The sequence below is a fragment of the Chaetura pelagica genome, unplaced genomic scaffold, assembly GCF_000747805.2.
Source record: "Chaetura pelagica isolate M959 unplaced genomic scaffold, ChaPel_1.0 scaffold2, whole genome shotgun sequence".
Taxonomy (NCBI): domain Eukaryota; kingdom Metazoa; phylum Chordata; class Aves; order Apodiformes; family Apodidae; genus Chaetura; species Chaetura pelagica.
In genome coordinates this window covers 1,957,503-1,980,565 of record NW_009952796.1, presented here as the reverse complement: position 1 = coordinate 1,980,565, position 23,063 = coordinate 1,957,503, and the positions used below count along the sequence as shown (strand labels likewise).

Genomic DNA, 23,063 nt, shown 5'->3' with positions numbered 1-23,063 from the left:
AGTTACCTTCAGCTGAACTCTGTGGTTAGAAGCCTTGGTATATTCTTGACAGTGAGCTTAGAGTTGATGCCTTATGTTTATTTCATATCCTGCTTTTGCCTTCCTAATACTGCATGTGTAGGTCTAAATTTAAATAAATTCACAGCTGAAGTACTAGTCAGTCCACATGTTATCTCTGGACAGAATGTTGTGATGAATCAATTTCAGTATTTAAAAAATAGTGGTTTTTTGCCATTAAAGCAGTTTAAATTTTAAAAGCCATCTAATTGAGAATTATTTTTTTTTTATCAGGAACCCATGGAAAACTGTCTGTCAAAGTCTAAGAACAAGAGCAAAATAAAAAAGTAGATGATAAAACCAAAGATGAAAAAGCATTATTCCTTTTTGAATGTTTTTCTGGTATTATACCATTTTGCTGGCCTGCAGGAAGATATATTCAACAGAGGTGTTCTTACCTCGTTACACTAGTGAAAGTTAAAACCCTCTGAACTCTGCAGAGGATTGGGCATGGTGTTATCAAATACTGACATGTGTGTGCGTCCCCTGTCAGTCTTGTAAAGAAAGGCATCTTTCCAGGTCTTGTTCTGTAACGGTCCTAAAATAGTTAAAATAATTCACTGGTTTGGTTAGTTGTTCCTGGTTATGGTGAACGTGGATATATTGAAACTTCATTTGGAGCATACTGAAGAAGAATTGAACTTCTGAATCATTTCAGACGATTTTCCCATGCAAGCTTCTAGTCAGCTTAAAGCATCATCCTGATTTTGAAGAAAAAAAATCAGTTATTTAATGTCAAATAGCTTGTGTGTATAAAATTTCTACTCACTCACAACTTCAGTTCCTGTTTTTAAAGGCTGATGGTAATTTTCCTGTAGTACTTAAGGAGGTGATAAAAGGGACATTGTGGGATTTTTACTTCCTTTTCTCAGTGAAAATAGAAACGCAGCATCCTTGAATTCTGATATGAATGAAATAAGATTAAAATACTTAGTAAGTTAAATAATTTGTAATTGCATATTTTAGCTAGACTGGCACGCTGTGGTGAGAGGGCAGAGATGACTTTATATTTTTGGCTATGGTTAGATAACGAATCTCAGCCTAGATTATGTAGGCATTGCTTCCCTCTAAAAATTACAGAATGGTTGGAAGTAAAGGCATCTCCCCTAACCATGAATGCTAAGATACTCACTTTATTTTTTTAAAAGCATCATAATAAAGCCCCTGACCCTGCTGTTCCTTAAGTCAGTGGTTGCAATGAATGGCCTCAAGCCCTCTTTGTTTTCTTCCTGTATAATGAATGCTCTGTGGCCTGAGAACCAAAGATGTGTGAAAAGCATCATATTGAAACCTACACAGATGCCAGGGTTGCAGCTTGCCTCTGTCATCTTGTGCTCTTTTCCTTTAAGCTTGCAGCTAGGTTGCTTCAAAGGCTTGAAATACAGAGGGGTGTGAGTAGGAAGTTTGTATTTGCTCAGTGGTGCAGTGCTCTTGTAGGTAAAATAGTTTGTTGTTTGCCATGTGAAAGTAGTATAGGATTTGAATATGGAAATACAGGATTCGGATATGTGAATGAAGTAATTTAATAATGGCAGGTAAAGTGAGTTTTATTATACGTGTACCTTTTGCATCTGCTATAAGATAACAGGCAAACAATCTAAAAACACTATGATGTTTTAAGTAAAAGTAATGACTATGTAAGGTATTACTCCTTTACTCAGTAAGAAAGAAATGCATTTGAAATTGAGACAGCGTTCTAGCTCAAGCAGTAGCAAGCTAGGAGGTGCCATTTGTCTGCCAAGTGTTATGCACATAAATTATATGAGCTGGCTTGTCATCCAGGATATTATTCTTTAATTTCCATCCCACTCCCTCCCCCCCACACCCCCTCTCCCTATTAACATGGTTATTAGCATCATTTCTGGTCTGTTTGATAACAAGATCCTGGACAAATTCCTCCCGACATATTCTTGTTCTCATACATTTGCCACATAAATTCATTATCTCTCGCCAAGCTTTGTATATGCCAAATTCCCACTGTTGTCTCAATTTTCATTCCAAATAAAAAAAATAAAATTGAAAGAACAGAAAACTGAAAGTGAACTCTTTTTAAGGTCTGTAAGCTTTCTCTCTGAGAAGGGGAAAAATAAAAAGAGCACAGGGGATTTTGATGTAAGACCACTACCCAAACGTGCCTAGCAATAATGCCATCACTGCCAAAGTATACACTAAAAAATGTATGACAGTGGTTATTCTTGAATTACCAATTCAGCTAAGGTTTTAAATTTGGATTAGGCTGCATGTGGTATGTTGTAAGGAGAGATATACAATATAAGACTGTATGAGCAGACTGTGCATCCATGCCTGGGAGTAACGTGGAGTTAGGAGGTAGTTGAGCGTGATGTGGAATCTTGATGCATCTGCAGAGGTTAAGCTGTGGAAACTACTGCATGTCTTTATTTTCTAAAGCACTCATAGGATGGCTGTAAAAGAAGATTACCTGAAGTTTTGGGAGGAGTAGAGGAATTTTGGGATAAACAGTTTGTTTCCTGTTTTGTATTAATGTTTGTGAGAAAGCAGTTATTGGGAGAATGGAATCAGCTCCCTCCTCTATCCACTGCATTTTTTCTGTGTTTTTGTTTGTATGTTTGTTTCTGGTTTGGGTTTGGGTTTTTTTTGTGCTCTTTTGGTTTTTTTTGTTGTTTGTTTGTTTGTTTTTTTAAGCTAGTAGAATAATGCAAAATAAGAAGAAGAAGGTAGAAATGGGGGTTAGGAAAGGAGCCTTTCAGATGGATTTTCTAGATGCATAAATTCTACAATTTAGTCATTGATGAAAGATGCTGAGAGAAAATCATCAGCTGTTACTGCTGCATCAATTTAGAGGCACATAGGTGCCCAGTTTTTAAAATCTATGTAAAATACAGTATTGTGGTTTTTGATCACTACCTCTCCTGAAATCACAGCTGAAAGTAAACTCGTATTCATGCAAATAGTTTCACCCTATTTTTTCCACAAAAATTTCATTTGACCATTTTGTTTTTTTAAGCCTGTATTACTGACCTTTACAGAAATTCACTAACAAAGTATGAAAGCTGTCTGGAAGTCTTTGTAACTGCAGCTTCAGCAAGATTTGTAATTATGCAAGAAAATGCCAGAATACATACCTGTGTGCTTCTCATCTCTTTAATATGCAAAACCCCTTTACTATTTCTCATATTAACTGCCATGCTTCTGTTTCACACCTGCTTTTGGTAAGTAGAACCCATGTTCCCCAGTGGCAGAATATGCTGTATATCTTTATATGAGCAGGCAAAAAGAGCATATTTAGACAGATTAGAGGTGAAAAAGATTTTTATGCTCAAGTTTCTGATTAGACTATTATAGCAACATCACTAATTTGCCTCCTTCTGTCTATTGTCTTCCCTCATCTGTTGTCATCAGTGACCACTGTTGATTTGTTGACTCTATTAAAGTATTCAAGGAAGCCACAGGCCTGTCATTTTGGTCATAACCTTAATCTGTTTTCTCACCTTGGGAAAAAAATGTGTGAATACACAGTCTGTTTCTATAGAGTGAGCTCATTGAAAAAGTTCCTGATGCCACAAATATGCAATACATTTAGAAGAAGGGGAAAAAAAAGGAGATTTTCTGAATTTGGTAATTATAACAGATAACAAAGTGGCTTTAGGTGCCAACTTCGGTAAGAACCATACTGAATTAAGTGATGGTAAGCAATTGTAGCAGTAAGCTACACAGTAATTTTTGAGCTGGATGAGTTGCAACTTCTGATTTCACGTAGTCTCTGATTCGTCAGTATTTCTGAATGATTAAGCAAATGATTTATGCTAACTTTCATCTGCATCTCTGTAAAGTCTGTGTAACTTTATTGATTCTGGAGTTGTTTTAGCCTTTATAGCAACTAAGGAGGGGGGAGGGAGGTAATTTCTGCCAAGTTTCTGATCTGGAAAATATAGAGGGTTTTTTTTTTTTAATGCTTTACAGGTAAATAGTATAGCTATCTAATTGCTCTTCGTAAAGCACTTTTTTTTTTTTTTTTTTTTTTTGGTGTATCACCTTCTTTATAATAAAATTATTTATATCCTACTCCAGGGGATCCTGCTGTAGCATATGGGTTGGAGTAGATGATCTTTTGAGGTTACTTCCCACCCCTAACATTCTGTAATCCTGAGAAACTCCTTGCTGTGCAAACAGAGCTTATTTAAATAATAAACTAATACAGACTTGAGTTTTCTTACAGTTTATTTTCTGTTCAGTTATTTAGAGGAGAATGTGCTTGTTTTCTTATATTTGAAAAACAGGCTTTATATTTTAGTTTGTATTTAATTTTTAAATTTGGCTTGCATTTGCAACTGGCTAAATTTGGATCAGTAACTTAAAAACTAGCTGTGTGTTTTGTTTTGAATTTTAGTTTGCAGATACCTAATACTTGGAAGAATGTTTTTACTGCATGGTAAATAACATAGATCCTTGAACTGCTTCTTTTTCATATTGTTTGAAAACACTAGTGTCCATGACATGTACAGGAATGTATTCCATTTCTTAGTATTTATCTGAAGTTTAATTTTTGCTCCTTGTGGTTTTATACGTCAGTCATTCCTGCCTCTGCCATCTGAGACTTTCTTTGATAGTAAAAATAGTCTTAAGAGCTGAGGTTACAGTTGGAAGTGTTTGCCATCAGTAGGTTGGCGGGGTAACTAAATAGGCCAGGGTTGGTATCATTTGGCTTGAACGACTGGAAAATTTTTTCTTTCATTTTTGATGCCAGAGTTCTCACTGTTGTGGAACTCCTCATTTATGGCCCGCAAATCTGGGAAGAAATCCATCTGGTTTCTTCATCTGTTTCGCCAGACACTGTGATCTAATTATTAGAGCAATAGATGATGAAAAGAAAATTTAAGATTAAATTATATTTTATGGTTACTAGAAGCTGTGATGAATAATAGTGAAAAGCATGTATATTTAACCAGTAGAAGAGATTAATGTTGTCTTGAAATAACTCTCCTTAATTGATCTGTAATATTTTAATAAATCTTTCCTGTGCCATTAAATATTGGGATAGGAAAAATAAACTAAAGAGAAAGATTGTACTTACTAAAAAACAGTTAAGTCTTTGAAACATATAGTAACTGCAAAATCTTAAACATTTGAGAAAAAGACTACTGCATCTGTTGATTGTATTTCATTTAGGGCAGTGGAGTTTTGATCTCTGGAGTTTTGATCTTGAACTCTGCTATGGTATATATAGTATTCTTTATTATTTTTATTGGAACATGAAGGATTCTTTTCCATGTTATCTTTTTTATTAGAAATAATCTTGCACAAGGTATGTGGGCAGTATTAGTATTAGGACTTATTTTTAATGGAAAAATTGTACTGATGCCTAAAGATCATAGTATCCACTGAAAAAGAACTTGCTTAACTGCATTTATTTTGGCTGAAATGATGCAATTCAGTTCTATGTGGAAGAGACTAAAAGTGTCCCGGTTGCCTTTATATATATGTACCAGGAATATATATGTATATATATTATATATGTATATAATATATATGTATATATGTGTGTGAAGAAAGGTTATGTTACTTAAATGTGCCAGATATCACACATGTATGTGTGTGTTATTACATGAAAGCCAAAACTTTGTAGATTGGATCTCAGAAGTCTTCCAAATTGGCTTTGGCTTGGAAAGAGCCATCGTAGCTCAAAGAAAGGGAATCAATGTAACTGTCTTTTACTTGATACCCAAAATATGTTTTGTTGCTATGTTAATAAAAAGCACTGTCAGGCTTTTTTTGAAAAGTATATTGATAATATTTATTGAAATACTAAATATTTTTGTCATGCCTATTACACTGTTTGTTTGTACCTGTTATTTATTTATGCATTTTTTTGTACCTTTATTCATTATACCTGTAGATAACACTACAGTTCAAGGCTTAAAAAAATAGAGAAAGAAAAAAACATAGTATCCTTGAATCAATCTATATACAGTGGGTGCCTTTGGGAGAAGCACAAAGTTTTGCATTCAAGAAGCAGTTATACAAAATCATGCAAAAGAAATCCATGGAAAGGTTCGAAATATGTAGAAACCATGGCTGGCTGATGAAGTCTCTGAGCTGCCTGTGGTTTGAGGTTCAAAGAGTACTCAGGAGTAGTATCGGATGTCCTTACCACACTCCTATGTGCTCTCCTGCTTCTGCTTTTTGCCATAGTTAGGCCCTTAGTCTCAGCCAGTACAACTGCTCTGAAGGGCAGTATTTGGTTGTGATGTTTCTTTTTATGCCACACAGATTACTGCAATGTAGTGGAAGTTTCTGTTAACAGTTAACACATGAACCCAGTGGCATTTGTTTACATGGCAGCTCTGCCTGATCCAAACCAAGTGGCAAGATTCATGTTTAATTTCATTGTTATGTATTCATGGGTAGAGTCTGAGTAGCACAGATCTTTAGGTGAGAAAATAAACAGTTGTAATGCCTTGTCTGTCCGTATCTCATTTTATAAACAGTAGCATATCCTTCAGTGTGTCCTTCTTCATTCTGTAGTACCATGACCCATAGGGTGGGGAGTTTTTCCTAGGTAGGAAGTGATTGGATTTGGTATTGCTGGCTCTGATGGGCAATTTGCTTGTGGTGTAGGAATGTAAGAGTTTCATTCAGGATGCACTGGAGGAGCTTGTGTATCATCTCCTTGGCTCAGCACCTCTCCTCTTGGAAACTCTTCTAGATCATAGCAAGAATGCTATTAGAGAAAAGACTGTGGATATCTTTCACCATCTCAGTTCATCATCAAATGGATTTTCCATTGCTTGGAAGTGGTATTAGGCTCTGCATTGGCAGAGGCTAATGTAGTTGCAGAGTGAATTTATCTTAGTAACTAATCCTTGCCACCTCCCTGTGAGGTGATTTGCTAAGTATTTGACAGATGGGGAAGCATGGGAGGGAGACATGGCTTCAGAGCTGGGATTAGAGTGCTGATGTCCCAGGCTTCTGGTCCTGTGCTCTGCACAACCACGAGTCCAGCCTTTCCTGCCCATCTCCTGTTACTCTCCTGGGGCAAATTCCTATAGAACTTTATTCATAAAGACAACAGGGGAGTAATCCTGTTGTCCTAGTCAGGAGTGAAATTCATTTTTTATTTCTGTGGAATTGTATGCAATTTAATGCTAACGGTCAGGAGACCTTAAATAACCACATCAAACAGCTGATTCAGAGCCAGCCTTCCTTCTTATTTAGCTTTGTCTAAACTGACACCAAACTTTGAGACAGTCCTCTCCTCCCACAGCGGAGAGCCACTGGGATTTTTTTATACCACACATGGTTTCCCTCCTACATTTTCCTCCCATGTCAGATATTCATGCCCCCTTTAATAACCAGCAGGGGGATCGTTACATTGAGCTACTGCCAAATGCATAATGACTGCTGCCTTTGCCTTACACAGTCACTGCACGACTGATATCCAATTCAGCATTGTAAAGTGCTTAGGGCTACCTTGGGGATGTGCTATATTAAACCCAACTATTCTAAATCCTATTTAATACAAAGAGATTGGTGGTGGGGGAGGGGGGAGGAAGATCTAAAATTGTTGTTAATCACCTATTTTCAACAAGTAAAAATACCTGGTCATTTACGGCCTGATTCTGTCACTCTTGAATAAATAAATAGTCCCACTGATTTTAGTAGGGGGTGCATGAGCTGAGTTCTCTGCTTACTACTGGGGGAGGCAGAATTGGGTCCTGTAGAAGCTGTGGCTAAGACAGTAAGATTACAAGGAGCTGGTGGTGGTGAGTGAGCCCATTTCTGAATTCCACTTACAAATGTTTTACAGTGAAAACAGGAAAGCGGAAACATGCTTCATATCTGACTGAAAATAAAGGTACTCTTAAACTTGTAAAAGACAACATTTTTATTTGAATGATATGACAGAGCTGCCACAGGAGTGTTACCTGCTATAAAGAAAGCTTAAGAATTATTACCTTTATTAGACCAGTGACACTGAGCTTTAGCCATACATTTCTAACTTCTGTCCCTCTACAGAGACAATTTTCTTTTCTTAAATAAACTGTCATGCTAGTGTTAATATATTGTTGGCTCCCTCATACTCTGAGAATACTGCTGATATAAAACATGTATATGTTAGATTGGTAATAGTATCTTTAGTGTAGCTGACTAGAACAAATGTGTTTCCCTCATGGCTGTGCTAATGTGATAAAGGAAAATTGGCTGTTCATCAGCTTTTGGCTGGGTAAAGACAGTAGAGATGGAACCACATTCTTTTTTATGCATTAATACCACTGAGAACTTTTCACTAGTTATATTTCATGTGCGGGCATGTTGTGCAAAGATGTTGTAAAACATGAGATAATGCTACAAATAACAAAGTAGAAAAGCCTGTATCTTTTATGATGATAACAGTCAAACACCAAATGACAGTAACAGGCTGTAAAAAATGTGATGCAGAAAAAAAATACAATGTAACCACCATATACACATATACTTAGGCTCCTGAAAATAGGGCATCAGATGTTTAGAGGGCTTTGAATTAAAATTAAATAAAAAACTGTTGTATTTAGGTCATTGATGTGTCAACACAAAAGATAATTTAAAATGGAGAGATGTATTTTGAGTGGTGAAACTCATATGCAATAACTTTTTGAACAAATCTCAAGGCTTAGTAATTATGATAATAGGCTTCAAATTTCCATCACTGGAAGGGCAATAAATATTTCTGTCTAAATTTGGGAAATATTGACTGAATCTGGAAATGGCAATAAAGCTCAGCATGCATGTGTATGTTTGAAAGTTCAGTTTAATGAGAAAAATTCATCTGTGAATTTTATTTGAAGCCTAACTAAATATATATATATAAAAATAAAAAAGGCAAACAAAATCTCCATCTCATTTCATATTTTCTTTCTTAAAATACTGATAGACTCATATTGCCAGAGGCACTGTTGCTGATCATCTGAGCTCAGATTTGTAGATAATTGTGTCCGTTTATCTTGGTCTGTAATTTGAAAGACTTTATTAGTGGAATAGCTTTTTGAGTGCTTACATTGTGTTTTTCAAGCTGATATTTTTTCACATTCTGGCTTTCTTCCTTGCAACAAATTATTCTGGCTTGTAAACCCTCTGTTTGCCCTTACATATTGTTCTTATGGAAGTAATTGTTCCAGGTTTATTTTGTTTTGATTAGCATGAGTATTAAGACAGACGAAAGTACTCTATTTTATTTGGCCTTTATAGAAACAATTCACCAGGCATCCATATCTACAAAATGGAAATAATTCCCTGTAAATTAGCAGCAAGAAAAAGATTGTTCAAAATCTGAAGGCTAACAAGTTTTCATGTGAAATAAGTCTAATAGAAGGTAAATATTGCTAAAATTAAGTCATTTTGATTTTGGAAAATAAAATAAAATTCTGATATAAACTAGTTTTTAGTCAGCGAACAATTGAAAAGATTTCAAAAGTTTTGAATAAGTGGAAGTTAGTTTCTACAATTAACTTCATTAATGGGAAGATAACTATAGCCATGATGCTTCTAGTTTTCATTTTCTACATGCCTGTGTTTTTTAAAATGAATATTGAATTTCATAAAACGTAAGGGCCTTCATGTATTATTATTACTTTCTAATTTTATGAAACCTAAACATGAGGATTTTTAATGTGAAAAAGTACTTTGTACAAGCTCAGCATCTTGTGACTTTGCAGAGCTGGGAGAATGCCATAAAGTATTTCGATGAACGTTATCTCAAATTTAAAATGAATTGGCAGGGAAGGGAACGCTTGCATAAAACAGTACCCTGGGGTCCTGGCTGAGTGTCTTAGCCAAGGGTTCCCTTGATGTAAGGGAATTACCCACTGGGTGTAAAGCAGATATAGCCAGTTTCTTTACTGTTCCCTTCAGCCCCTGTAGAAAGAAACATGCCTGGGTTAGGGAGGCATTTTGGAGGGGTGTTAGAGGCCTGCCTGAAACACACTGTGTTTGGTTATCCTGTGTATGCTACATAGCTCCTTGAGGCCTGGATGAGCTGATCTGTATGAGAAGAGCTCTGACAGCTGTAACATGTGCCCGTGGCCTGAAGTGGTGAAGTAGCTGTAACCAGCCTTTTACCTTGTGAAACAGACTCTTCTATTCCTCTCTTCCTCCTCCCCACCAGATCACTGTTCTGTAGTTTCTTCTTTGATTTAACCACTATTGAAATGTTATACTCCATGCGTCTGAGTGATGATCTTGTTAACTGAATTGCTAATGAATGGAGAGAAAAGAGGTAACTGCTTTCACTAGGCACTGAAAATAAAGATACACAGCAAGTAGATTGAAGTAATGTTAAAGGCTAATCAGGGATAGATGCAACATGTAGAGAAATCAAAGGGATTCCATAACGAAGCATGTGTTTGCCTCTCTACATTGGTTCTGTAGGTGCATCACAGCAGAATTAGTTTCTTCTTGAATGGCTGGGAAGATGACAACACACCTTTTGATTCAAGGATTCTTGTGGGAACACTTGCGGATATTGATGCTGATGGTACAATGCAAATTGGACAAAGCTTCACAGGTAAAACGTATAGTATTTTAGTGGAATGCACTGGAATGTTAAAAATGAGATGTGCATTAAGTGGTTAAAAGATGTGTGTAAGTCATTTTAATTTATCTGTATGCTGAGTAGTATGATCTTCCTGCATAAGAAAATTCCTGTTGTATAATTAGCTTTTTCAGAGGATTGGCTGAAAGGCTGATGTTTGGTAGGTGATCCTGTAGGTTCACAATTTATTCCAAGTGTTACTGCATTTAGGTAGGTTTTCCTCCATTCTCCAGAATGCAGGTCTGTAAAATGAAACATTCTATTGATTAACAGTCACAGTTTTTCTGAGTAAATGTATGGAACTGTTTCAGAATGGGATTGTGCATGGCTACAAGACTGCATTCCTCTTCAGGATGAGGAACAGAGCTGATGATTTCTAGCTGTTCATGTTCTTAAGGTCTATCAATACTCATGTAAACCACTAGCAGAACGAGAACCCCTTGTAATCTTGTAATCCCTGGTAGTGTTACTCTTCATCTACATCTAGAAATTTATATATGCTACGGTATTACATGATTGTTGCAGAACAGCTGGGAAATATTTTGGTGCTCTCCACACATTTTTGGCTCTGTAGATGTAAGAACAGTGAGTATAGCTCTTCAGGAACGTGCAGGATTTGAAGCCAACTCCTAAATACAACTATATGTCACTTAACCAACTCATGCTCTTGAGCAAGAAAGTAATTCTGTTCCCTATTTCTTAAATATTTGTATTTGAAAATGTATTTTGTTGGGATTTTTATTCTGAATACTGGATAACTAATAAATGTGTAAAGTAAAGGAGTATTTTAAAATGCTTTTTATCTTTACTGTAGAAATTGATAGCTACAGTTGTACTTACTGTATCTCTTTGCTAATTAGAGGTGGCACATGGACTGGCTCATTACTTCTGTCTAATGAGCCGATCCTTGTGCCACCTCTCTAATCAGAAAAGAGATAGGTACAAAATGTTCTTATAAAGTTGTTATAAATCATTCTTTTTTATCAAAAAAATTAAGTCACTGCCCTCTATAGTTTTGTCCAGGTCCAAGATGGTTTCATTCAGGAGGGGTAATTGTGCAAGAGAGATCTCTGAGTGCTGAATTAAAGGTGCTCTCATGCAGTGCGAAGCTGCCTTCTGCTCAAGAGATTACTTATTTATAGTGTATTTTCTTAGGTTTAGAGCAATTTGTTGGAAGAATGCAAGATTTTCGATTTTACCCTCTGGCACTTACAAACAGGTAAAGAACCTTTGTTTTTGTAAAAAATAATAGAAAGAATAGGTAACAATTTACTTCTTTCCCCAAGTATAGTGATTTTCCGATGTCTCCTTTAGGTGATTGCATATGATGATGTATTTACTGCACCTTATTTCAAAGATGACTTTTAATCTAAAAAATCTTCAGTTAAAATAAATTCAACACCTTAATGTGGTTTGCTTTTGAATATAGCTTAAGTATAGCTAGTACGTGTAGTAATATATGCAATATATTACTCAACAGTAATTGTGCACTTTCCTTATTATTGTTGTCCCTGTTACAACCTGAATTAGTAACTATTCTTGCAGAGAATAGATCCAGTGGCTGGATTTCAATGCTTATAAATTGTAAAGGTGTCATCAACTTATCATAATTCTGACATAATAGTGTGTGCTGATAAGCTGAGTCCTGCTGGCTGAGACCTGCCAGGCTTTCCCAGAGCTCCATGTAAGCTGTGGGGTTAGGGAGGGAGGATATGGGAGCAGTCCAGTTTAGACCTCTAGTGATCTGAGTGAAGAGGACAGGCACTTCAACTGGTCAGCACACTGGCTTTGTGTCTCGCATCTTGGCTGCAGTGCTTAGCAGTTCATTTCCTCTGGTTTCAGCTTCCTCATGGTATCAGACATCCATGTACAGTATTCTTCATGCTGCCCTCACCCCACGCCCACATCGCTACCCCAAGGTGCTATTGTCTTAACTGTTCATTGCTCTCTATGTTGGATTGTCACCATCGCATCAGTGACTTCCCTAGCTCAGCCCACGTAGCCCTGAGCAATTGCTTTGACTTCCTCCATCCATGAGGCCAAAATAGGTTGCCACTGCAATTTCTGTTGCCATCCAGCATCTCTTCCTAGTGCATTACGAAGAAATGTTACCTTTATCTAGCTCATGCTGGATTAATCTAGTCAATTCAAGCTGGCCAGAAGTAGTCAGGTCTGATTTTGTTTGCGCGGTGCTCCTGGCTCAGCTACACACAATGACACTCATAACTGCAGACCTTAAGGCTTCTTAATGATAGTTTTTCATTAAGATGTAGAGCAGTTTCCTTGGAGCTCACCTGTCTGCAGGACATTATGGTGAACTGAGCTGCTGTTAATATGAATCTGAATTCCAAGTTGTATGAAAACCGTATTGGTTATATTTTCCAGAGCAATGCTTGTCAAGTCCTTTGAACTACAGTATAAGTCAGTGAAATGAATAAAGCTTAAAAACTGAAAGTTAAGGTATTTTACAAAGTGGTGTGACTTAATGATGTCTTTGTAGATGTTGTTTTATATCCAAAAATAACTTGGTGCAAAATGTTTATCTGGGATAACACACGAATGAAAGTCTTACCTGCATAATTAATTTGAGTCTGTGGCTAGCTAAAACATCCTGTAACTTTGGTTCAGTGGAATTTGTCATGGCAGCTAGCAAGTATTTATTTGCTTAACAAGTATACAAAAATTGTGTTCTTACTGGTAAGAACACAAGTTTTAAAATTTAAATACTCAGCCTCTTCTAGGCTCACAAAATCCTGTTACACCAGAGATGAGCAGACAGAGGTTTAGATAACTGCCCATGCTTCATGTAACTTGCCTACCTACTTAGCTATCTATGTAGATATGTATGTGTATCTATTTCAATTGCTGATGTCAGAGGAAATTGAAGTGACTTAATGGCTTTGACCTGGGCTGTAGGAAGCAACCAGAATGACACAACTAAAAAAGTGGGCATTTGTATTAAAGTTAGTTGAAAGTGAAAATATTTCCACCCAGGTTTTCTAAGGTGCGATGTGATGTTGAGAGCTTGTCTTTTTGGACTATATGAACGCAATCATTCAACTCATCTGTGGTTACAGGCAATATGCCAATGCTATGATATGCTTAAGAGCAGTCCAGATCAATGATTGGAGCCAGATATGAGGCTGTTGTAAATTGTTAGGAGCTTTTTGCCTTGCATCTAGCATTGGATTCTTTCTACCTTTCTACACTCCAACAGGGAGCTCGTTTCCTTTGGCTCCATGGACACATGGAGTCCTGATGGCAACTGCAGAGTCCTTCTTCACAGATACTTTTTTGAAGGTGCCTGCTTCTTACCACTCATTACAGAAGTGAAACTGTGTAGCCTGATTCCTAGCTGGATTGCCCCATTTCTGTGAGATGAGGCCAGGCCTTCAGGGCTGTTTCTATAACCTAAGCTGAATTTTGCTTGATCTATGAGCCTAAAGGCACAAAGTGGCACTTGTCCTTTTTTATCATGTATGTAATTACTTTTTTCTGTGCTGTGACAGAGACATTTTGGAAGTATTCTCTGGAAAATTTCCTCATCTGCATACCCAATCAGAGTGCCGCTGTCCTGGAAGTCATCCCCGGGTACACCCGTTGATTCAGAGGTACTGCATCCCTAATGGTGCAGGTGATACCACTAACGACAGAGTGCTGAGGCTGGATGCAGAAGCCCATCCTCTGTATTACATCAACGATGATGACATTGGGACCACCTGGATTTCATCTGTGTTTACTAATACTGCAGGTCTGGATCATGGTGTTTCCATCACAATAGATTTACAAAATGGACAGTATCAGGTAACGACAAGATTACATTTGCTATTTATTAAAACAAAATTAAGAAAATATTTTTATAGACATTTTGTTACTATTTTGAGGAAATCCAGACCTTATGTTTTAAGATGTTACCCTTAGGGGAGCAGGAAGAAAACTTCCTTTATCAGCATGAAACAATGCAAAAAGCAACATGATGCATTATGCTTCTTGCAATTCTCTTTTGTGCCTTGACTGTTGTAACAAGCAGTAATCTAGAGTATACCAGAGCGGATACCCTGTATGAAGACATCAATATTTAGAAACTGTTTTCTCCTTTTTAACTCCACTTAAAAAAATTTCAACTTCACTTTTGATTTCTGTTGAAACTCAAGCTCCTTGTTTTATGCATTCTGGTAGGAAGCTGATTGGAGTCAAATGGAATTTAATGTGTCTGTGGCATGCTGACACAGTAGAGGGGATTTCTGTTTTGTACATGTTCTGGAGGTGGTAGTTTAGCCTCTTGAGGAATATGCAAGAAAAGTGCAATAAGAAGACATGGTTCCTGAAGAGGCCGAATTGCACTTAACACTTCTCTACACTGTTGAAGAGCGTTGGGATGTCTTGGAAGGTGGGACTTAGCAGAAGTGGGGCTGTAGTCACAACAGGAGCTCTACCAAATTTCTGTGTATTCTTCCTAGCTTAATGTGTTGGGTTTTTTTGTCATTAATGGGAAGAAGGGAAAGAATATGAAGACAGGCTTTGAATACAAAAGTAATAATCAGTCCTTTAGTTAAAAACAAATTCAAATGTGTCTGAAGTTCTATGACTTGATTTACTTGACACAGACGCATTTCTGAATAATCAGTAGGCTGAGGGAAGCGCTCTTTAAAACAATACAGGGAATTGCATGAAGTTCCAAGCTAAAAATAGGGGAAATACTAAAAAAAACCTAAAAATAATTTAAAAATGTTACATGTTGTCAGACAAACAGCTCATCAAATATTTGGCAAACTGAAGCTATGTCCTTCATTTTTGCCAAAATAATATCACTGTAATAAATCATGGACCTGGACTTTGTAGTGCATTTTCAACTGGTCTTCAAGAAAAAGTGGAGTTTTGATGCAACAGTTCAGTTGTATAGTAATGTCTGAGATATGAAAGAGCTTGTTCAACCAATAAAGTTTATCTTGTTTTGTAATTGGGAATATGTGGGCTGAAATATTGGTTCTTTTTCTGTCTGTGAGTGGTAAAGCAGACTATATCATTGCATTGAAAAAAAAGTTTATATTCTCATTATTTTACAACTTAGCCATTAATATCAGTTTATAAATCTGTTATTTTCTTGTAGGTATTCTATATTATACTGCAGTTCTATAGCCCACACCCTGAAGCAGTAAGAATTGAACGGAAAAAAAGTGATGATCTAAAGTGGGAAGACTGGCAGTATTTTGCTAAAAATTGCAGTTTTTTTGGAATGGATAACAATGGATCTCTGGAAAAACCAGACTCTGTCAACTGTCTCCAGCTTCCTAGGTATGAGGGGGTATTATCTGCATATTACAGATTATTTAAACAGGTATCATGCTGACAAAATCCATTTCTATGTCCCAATGAGATAGAATCTTTTAATTTGGTATACACGTTTATTATGGGCTGCTGAGTATATGAAAGATCTCAAAACTGACCTTTTGATTGAAGATTGTCAAAAGATCATCTGTTGTTTTATCAGATTTCAGACATTGAGGAATGTAACATAATTGATTCCTCTTACTTTTGAGCTAGACTTTGAAGTTTTACATACTTATATTTTTGGGGCTATTGTCAGTAGAATTACAGAACATTGCAATGAAGAGTGGAGTAAGGTACTGATATGACAAATTGTTTTAAACTATCTAGTGGATGCGAAAGTATTCCTTCTGATCTCTGAGAGTGCAACACATTCTGAAGCTTAGAAAAGAGGCCAATCTTAAATGCAAAAGCCAATAATCCAGTCTTGCTGCTAATCATGCCAAACATGTAAGAAAATAGTTGAAAATTGTATCTTGAAGCTTTCTAATCTTTCTAAGCAAGAACCAAAATAAAACCAGGGGGAAGGGAAGAAAGATAATTAGCTTTTAGAAACATGTTGCAAGCCTTTTTGAGACAGTTAGCATGTGCAAATGTAAAAATATATAATATACACAACATAAATGTCATAAGTATATATATAGTTAATATATATTATAATTTTACACACAGACATGCATGTATGTACATATATATTTGAATCTATAGCTCTACATATATTCAAATGCACAATCTCTTGCCTGATTTCAGATGCCAGTCAGTATTAGGCTTGTTTAGTACTTGGCTGGAAATCGGTCAGAAAATACAGTACCAGGTGCTATAGGCAATTTGCTTTTTTTGTTGTTTCACTTTTGCTGCCTTCCTAAGACTTTTCAAGTGTCAGCATCTCTGTGTGTTCTCCAGGAGTTCAGTATTCTGAGGAGAGGAGCAGAAGGTCATCTGAGTTACACCAGTTTTCAGCAAAGATATTTGAGCTTTTTTGCTGATCCTTGGAGTAGAGGATAGGGGAAGGGGGAAATTTATTGAGTAAGCCAAACATTTTTTGATAAGTGGCCCTAATGAGGTGGTATGCCCTTCTCAGCCCAGAAATATGTAGTTTTTTGTTTTATAAAAATAACTGAGGAGTTCAGAGTGAATTTTTTCCATAGATGTTTTGGAAGTAGCACTGTTTCTCCTCTTAAGTTATGGCATAAATGGAGTGAGGACTTGATATGAATTAATGATTTTGGGTACAGCTGATGTACAGAAAGCTTATTTAAATGTTAAGAAATATATCCTGTAATGGTGAGCATTCTGTGTACTCAAAGAGAAGTTACTGTTCGAACAATGCTCCAGTGTTGTGTCAGCAGTGTAGCAGAGCTTCTTGCTGAGACCTTTGTGAGAGAGGAAGGTGATTTTATTGTAAAACAGAACTGGTTTTCTTTTTTTCATATGCACATACTTGTAAGTGTCAAGACAGATCCAAATTTTCTGTCCACAATTTAGCAACCAGTGTGCTTGTATGTTAGCGGCCTAGCTATGACTCCTTGGCGTGGAAGGCAAGTGACCTTGGCTTTGAAATCCTTACCATAGTTTGAAGGTTTGTGAGTTGCTGACCACAAGCTAGTACTGAATGAACTCTTTTATATTCATTGGACATGAAAGTGATTACAGTATTTGTTTCTCCATCCTGTACCACCTCTGTAAGTTAGGCGTTGCTTGCTGTCCTTTATCCCTCTATCAGAGGCTTGAATCTTTGCTTAATCTGAATATTGGCTGACCATTGTTTTAGGACCTCCTTTAGTTTTCTGGTTTCCTGAGAAGCTGCAGGTAGATGCCCTAAGATTCTGATGACCTGCTTATACTAGGTGCCATCAGCCCTACAGTCCTTCTGCTGCTTCTTTTGGTGCTTCCAAGATGGTGTAATTTGTCTGCCTTTTGTATGTGCCTTAATATTTCCATTACAGCTCTATATGGCACAGAAGAAAAATACTCTAACTTTGTGCAGAGGTGAAGAGAGGACAATATCCCCCAGAGAAAAATACAGATATATTCCACAGAGATTTTTGTGAAGCACTGGTCTGGATAGGGGCACAGTAAATTCAAAGATCCTTCATGACGACAGAAGAGTGTGACTCAGCAGACCTAGTCTAACCACGAATCTCATCTTTCAAAAGTTCAGAGATATTTTGAAGTGAGGAGAATTCAAGAAATTTTTTGAATGTTGTATGTCAGGTGCTAGGTGATACCGTGGGATACCTATTTTTAATTACACCATGTAGGTGTGCAAGTAAGCAGGCATTCTTGCCTCTGGCAGAGGCAAGTTCTACTCATACCTAAACTCTGCACAGTAAATATACCAACATGAGTTGATTCATACCAAATTGTGCAAACCTGTAGTTAATACATACATATTTATTCAGCCGTTGCCTGAATTTTCAGGAATGTCTTTCCCCTTCCTGGGCTTAGAGATACAGTTTTACTCTCAATCTTGCTGCATCCGTTAAATTCTCTTGCACTTCACTTGCTGGAAGGTCATGTGTGTTTTTAACTCTGCTCACTCATCAAATGAGATTATACAGTACAGCGACTCTGGAATTCAAAATACAATTGTTTCTGTATGGTTTTAAGTTTGTTTAGCAGGTAAGTAATTAACAATGTGGGCATGTTAATTATCATGTTAGTCATCTGAATTATTTCCTTAGGGAGTTCAAGCATAGTTCATGTTTCGCAAATATACCATTTTAAACTTTTTTGAAAACTTAGTGCAGATGACACTCAATCAGTCACTCTTCATTCATATTTTCAAGTCGCCTTCTAGAGGCTCTAGTTTGCTTTGGAAACCCAGGCTCTGGGGGAGAGCAGACATATAGAGGACATCTCTTTTTCCCTGCTTGAATCCTGGTGACTGGCAATTCACTGACATAGGAATTTTCCGCAGAAACAACAAAAAACCTATGTGCAGTTAAGCGGAGACCCTCTCTGATAAAAAGGATACTAGAAGATAGGATTTGTAAAATGTCATATTTTGATTTTAATTTTTCTTCCTTTCTATTTAAAACAGCTTTACACCATATTCCCGTGGTAATCTAACTTTTAGTGTTCTTACCCCGGAACCAAATCACCGGCCTGGTTACAATGATTTTTATAATACTCCACCTCTCCGAGAATTTGTAAAAGCTACACAAGTGAGGATTCATCTCCATGGCCAGTATCATACTAATGAGTCGTGGGTAAATTTTAGGCATAGATACTATGGAATTAATGAAGTTACAGTCAGTGGAAGGTAGGTGTTATGGAACTCCTTCTCCACCCATTGCTGCCTTCAACTAATATAGTTGTGCAAATTGTAGAATGACCTACCTAAAATTTAATGAAGTTGTTTTGCTTTTACATTTAGGAATGAGAAGGGAATTTGGTCTGAAGCAGTGCATCAAGTTTGAAGTGACTGATGTACTGTTTTTTTAAAACATTTGCTCACATGTTATTTTAAAATTAATTGTACTTATTAGACAGATCTGTCAAAAGCAGTCCGTTCCTTGGAATTACCAATGCCTCTAAGCAAAGGCTTGTGATTGAAATCATGGCTTGTGCTTTACTTCAATAGCGCTTCCAAGTTTCATTATAGATTCCCAGACATCTTAATGAATAGCTCATTCTTTGTTTTAGCTGTAGTATTCCATTTAAGACTGGGCAGCTGTCAGTAAAATTGTTACATTATCTGTGACTGACAACTTTATTGCATACGATAAGTCTTGTGGAAGGACTAATTGTGCCCTGTAAATAGTGCCCAATTTTGGCAATGAAATGGTTTTCAAGATGCATATGGTGCAGATTTTTGTTAATAAGTATTTTTCCTGAAGTTATTTTGGTACTTGAGATCTAATTTTGAGAGAAAGCACTCCATTAGAGGTCACATTTATCTTAATATTTTCTACACTTGCAGTGTTTTGATTATTGATTTAGATGTGTTACAGTAATGCTTTTACTACAACAGCTATAGTCTTGGTGACTATGTAACGCTAGAAGAGTAGCACTTAAGGTAGAGTGGAATGGTTATTGCCTGTTAACTAATTCTCTATAAAGATTTTATTTTAGTAATAAATAGAAATTTTCACTGAGATCAGAATGAGTTAAACTAGAAGACTATGCTTGATATTGTTAAGATTCCTTGGAAAACTATAGCCACCCTGTAAAGCTTACTATTGATTAATAATTGCCATTTTAGTAACGTTTTACATATTAATGCTATATTCTGAAATACAGTTTTCATTACATGTTATATAAGGTAACAGTAGCTCTACTACATGCAGACTTATTTTCTTGGAAAGCAACTGATACTTTAAAATATATTGATTGAAGTAGTCTTTTGTAGGTTATGGCACTTAACATTTTCTTTGGTGGTGTTTATTTGCTCTTAAAAAAACAGACTATGATAATACACAACAGTATCTTTTTGACCATATTATATATTGTTGTACAGATGTTTCTGTGTTTTAATTTTTTTCTTCACTACCTATTGTTCTTTCAGGTGTAATTGCCATGGCCACGCTGATAAATGTGATTCAGCTATGGAACCATATAGGTGCCTGTGTGTCAAGGAAAGCTATACTGAAGGAAATAATGTTAGTCTCTCCTTTATCTCTCTGTATCATCTAAGAAGGGCCTCCACATTAGGATTTTAGTCATGGGAAAGTGTTCATGCATGTGTGTTAGTGTTCTCCTAGCTCTTATAGGTAAATTTTCCATAGCAGGACTCAAAGCTCAAACATCAGATGCAAACCTGAATTTAGACTGTCAGCATCTAATACAGATTATGGCTCTACCTGCTGTAGCAACTAGCAAATGATCTGTAGAGTGAAAAGGTAACAGAGACGCTATGTTCACAGCAGATGTGCTTCAGGGCTTTTTTTTTATTTTATGTTATTTTACTCTACAGTAGTTTTAGTCTTGTCCTATGGACTCCAGACCCATTCAGTAAATGGAGTGCAGTAGGCACAGCCCTGGAGTTCAGCTTCCAATTTGGTTTCGTTTGAAAGGAAACAGTTCAAGTAGTCCAAGATAGCTCCATAATGCAAACCAAAGCATAGGAAATGCAGAAAATTTGGAGACTTGCTTCAAAACTGCATGCCTAATGCAAGGTAAAACACTAACATAGATTTATCTCTGATACTTAGGACGTCTGTAGGTTGCAGTCTCTGACTTCAGCTAAGAATGAGATCTTTTAATGCAGTTATTTTACAAAATCTGTCTAAGATGAGCTAAAACATGTTGGACTTAAGTTTAAATGTCTTGTGTAATTGAGCATGGTTTAGGAAATACTGAGACATGCCCATACATGTATATTTCAAAGTTATTTTCCTGGGGCTTTTATTTTTATTTATTTATTCATTTTAATCTAAACCAGTCATTTAAGTAGTGGCTTTTTAAAACACTGCAAATTGAGCTTTGAACCGATATTATTTTCATAAGGCAGCCTGTAAATGTAAATTTCTCACATTTTTTAAAGTCATGTATAACATTTGGTTATCTTTAAAATGATCTGTAGTAGCAACATGATTGTTCTAATAAAAGAACAAACTTAATATTACTTTTTACTGCTCTGTATTTTCAGATAGTAAATATTAAGGTTAAATTTCTTTGAATTAATTAAAAAGCCATACTAAAAATCTAAATACAATCTAGAAAACACATTCTTTTCATTGCTTTGCTCTGCTTTTAATAACAGCATTTCTCAATAAAGAAGGATTTTCTGAAGTGTAACGTAGTTGAAACTTACAGAGTTGCAAAATTATAATTTTCCTACTAGCTTTCTAATTCTATAATTATAATTCTTAGCAAAAGCAAAACCAAGATGTATGAATTAAGGAAACTTGCTCAAAAGAAAAAATTCTATCCCTAGATTAATTATTTATCTCAAAAAAAGAAAAGAAAAGGAAAAGAAAAAGAAGTTGAGGTTAAGCAAGAATCAGTTATATCAAATCAATGAATTCCACAATCATACTGAATGTTAGATTTCCATCACAAATACATGCTGCATTACTTGCTACATTTATGCTTTTAGGAAATAGGCTTTCTGAAAATTAAGGAGGAGTTATGGCATAGCAACAACAGTAGCAAAGGAGAGACTAATCTCACATAAAAAATACCCCTCAACAAAAATTCCTGTGCTTGCTAGAATACAGGAATAAGTGTTAACACGAGAGCATTTGATACGGCATTTACTATCACGTTAAAGGTCTTTGTAAAATCTCATAAAAGATCTAAATTTTTTCCAGTATTTCCAGCAGTAGTTACAGTATCTAGAATCCAAATGGCATTTGAACAGAAATCTGAAGTTTTCAGATGGGTCAAATGAAAAAAAAAATTCAATCTGACAGTGTCCCTTTAATTAGAACACACATTGTGAAATGTTACTTTGTAGGGATTAATTGTAAATATTTAATAAGACCTGGAAGTTCACCAAGCAGTCTTGCAAGACTTATGCTGCTTGTAAAAACTAGCCAAATTCTGTCTAATGATATATCTGCCTTATCAGATATTTTCTGTTACTGCTAATGGGTTGTTCCAGTTAATGTCATTTTTTATTTGGCATATATGCATTGTATGAATTAACCGTATTCAATAAGGATGGTGTTTAATAATTTGCCTCATTCTTTAGTGACTATGCCAGTATCTACTAAATAGGAAACAAAATAGAAGTAGTAATAAAATAGAATTAATATTTGCAAATATAGCTCTAAATACTTTGAATTTTAATGAGGATTTAAATTAAATCCAAACAGCTTAAAGGTTTTGATATGTTTTGTAAGGCAAACACTTAAAAGCAAAACCAGAATCCATCCTGATCTTTTACTATTATTGGCATTGTTAAAACTGCTTTATATACTTATGCCCATGTTTGTCAGGCTCCCACCCCAACGAATTACATATTTATTATTTTAAAATTAGTATTATTTTGAATTCAATTAAGCATTTGATGAAGGACCTTTAGTAATATAAATTTTGGTGGGGAAAGGACTAAGGTTTTTGGGAAGAAATTTGCATTGTCAGCAAGCTGTCTTTTTTAACCTTCTGTCCTGTGCTTAGCAGTAAGTTATCATAAATGAGGGGGTTATAAGTGGGTTTAATAGATATTACAAATAGGTATCTT

At 36.0% G+C, this 23,063-nt stretch overlaps 1 protein-coding gene across 1 annotated transcript in view; it reads left to right on the top strand.

Moving 5' to 3' along the window:
* Positions 1 to 23,063, top strand: part of USH2A (Usher syndrome 2A (autosomal recessive, mild)) — a 393,962-nt gene that overhangs the window by 24,873 nt on the left and 346,026 nt on the right. The window contains exons 3-8 of the mRNA XM_009994736.1: positions 10,441 to 10,576; positions 11,759 to 11,822; positions 14,113 to 14,407; positions 15,714 to 15,898; positions 18,975 to 19,196; positions 20,442 to 20,535. Of these exons, the coding sequence (XP_009993038.1) occupies positions 10,441 to 10,576; positions 11,759 to 11,822; positions 14,113 to 14,407; positions 15,714 to 15,898; positions 18,975 to 19,196; positions 20,442 to 20,535 (996 nt within the window). The remainder of the gene's footprint in view (positions 1 to 10,440; positions 10,577 to 11,758; positions 11,823 to 14,112; positions 14,408 to 15,713; positions 15,899 to 18,974; positions 19,197 to 20,441; positions 20,536 to 23,063) is intronic.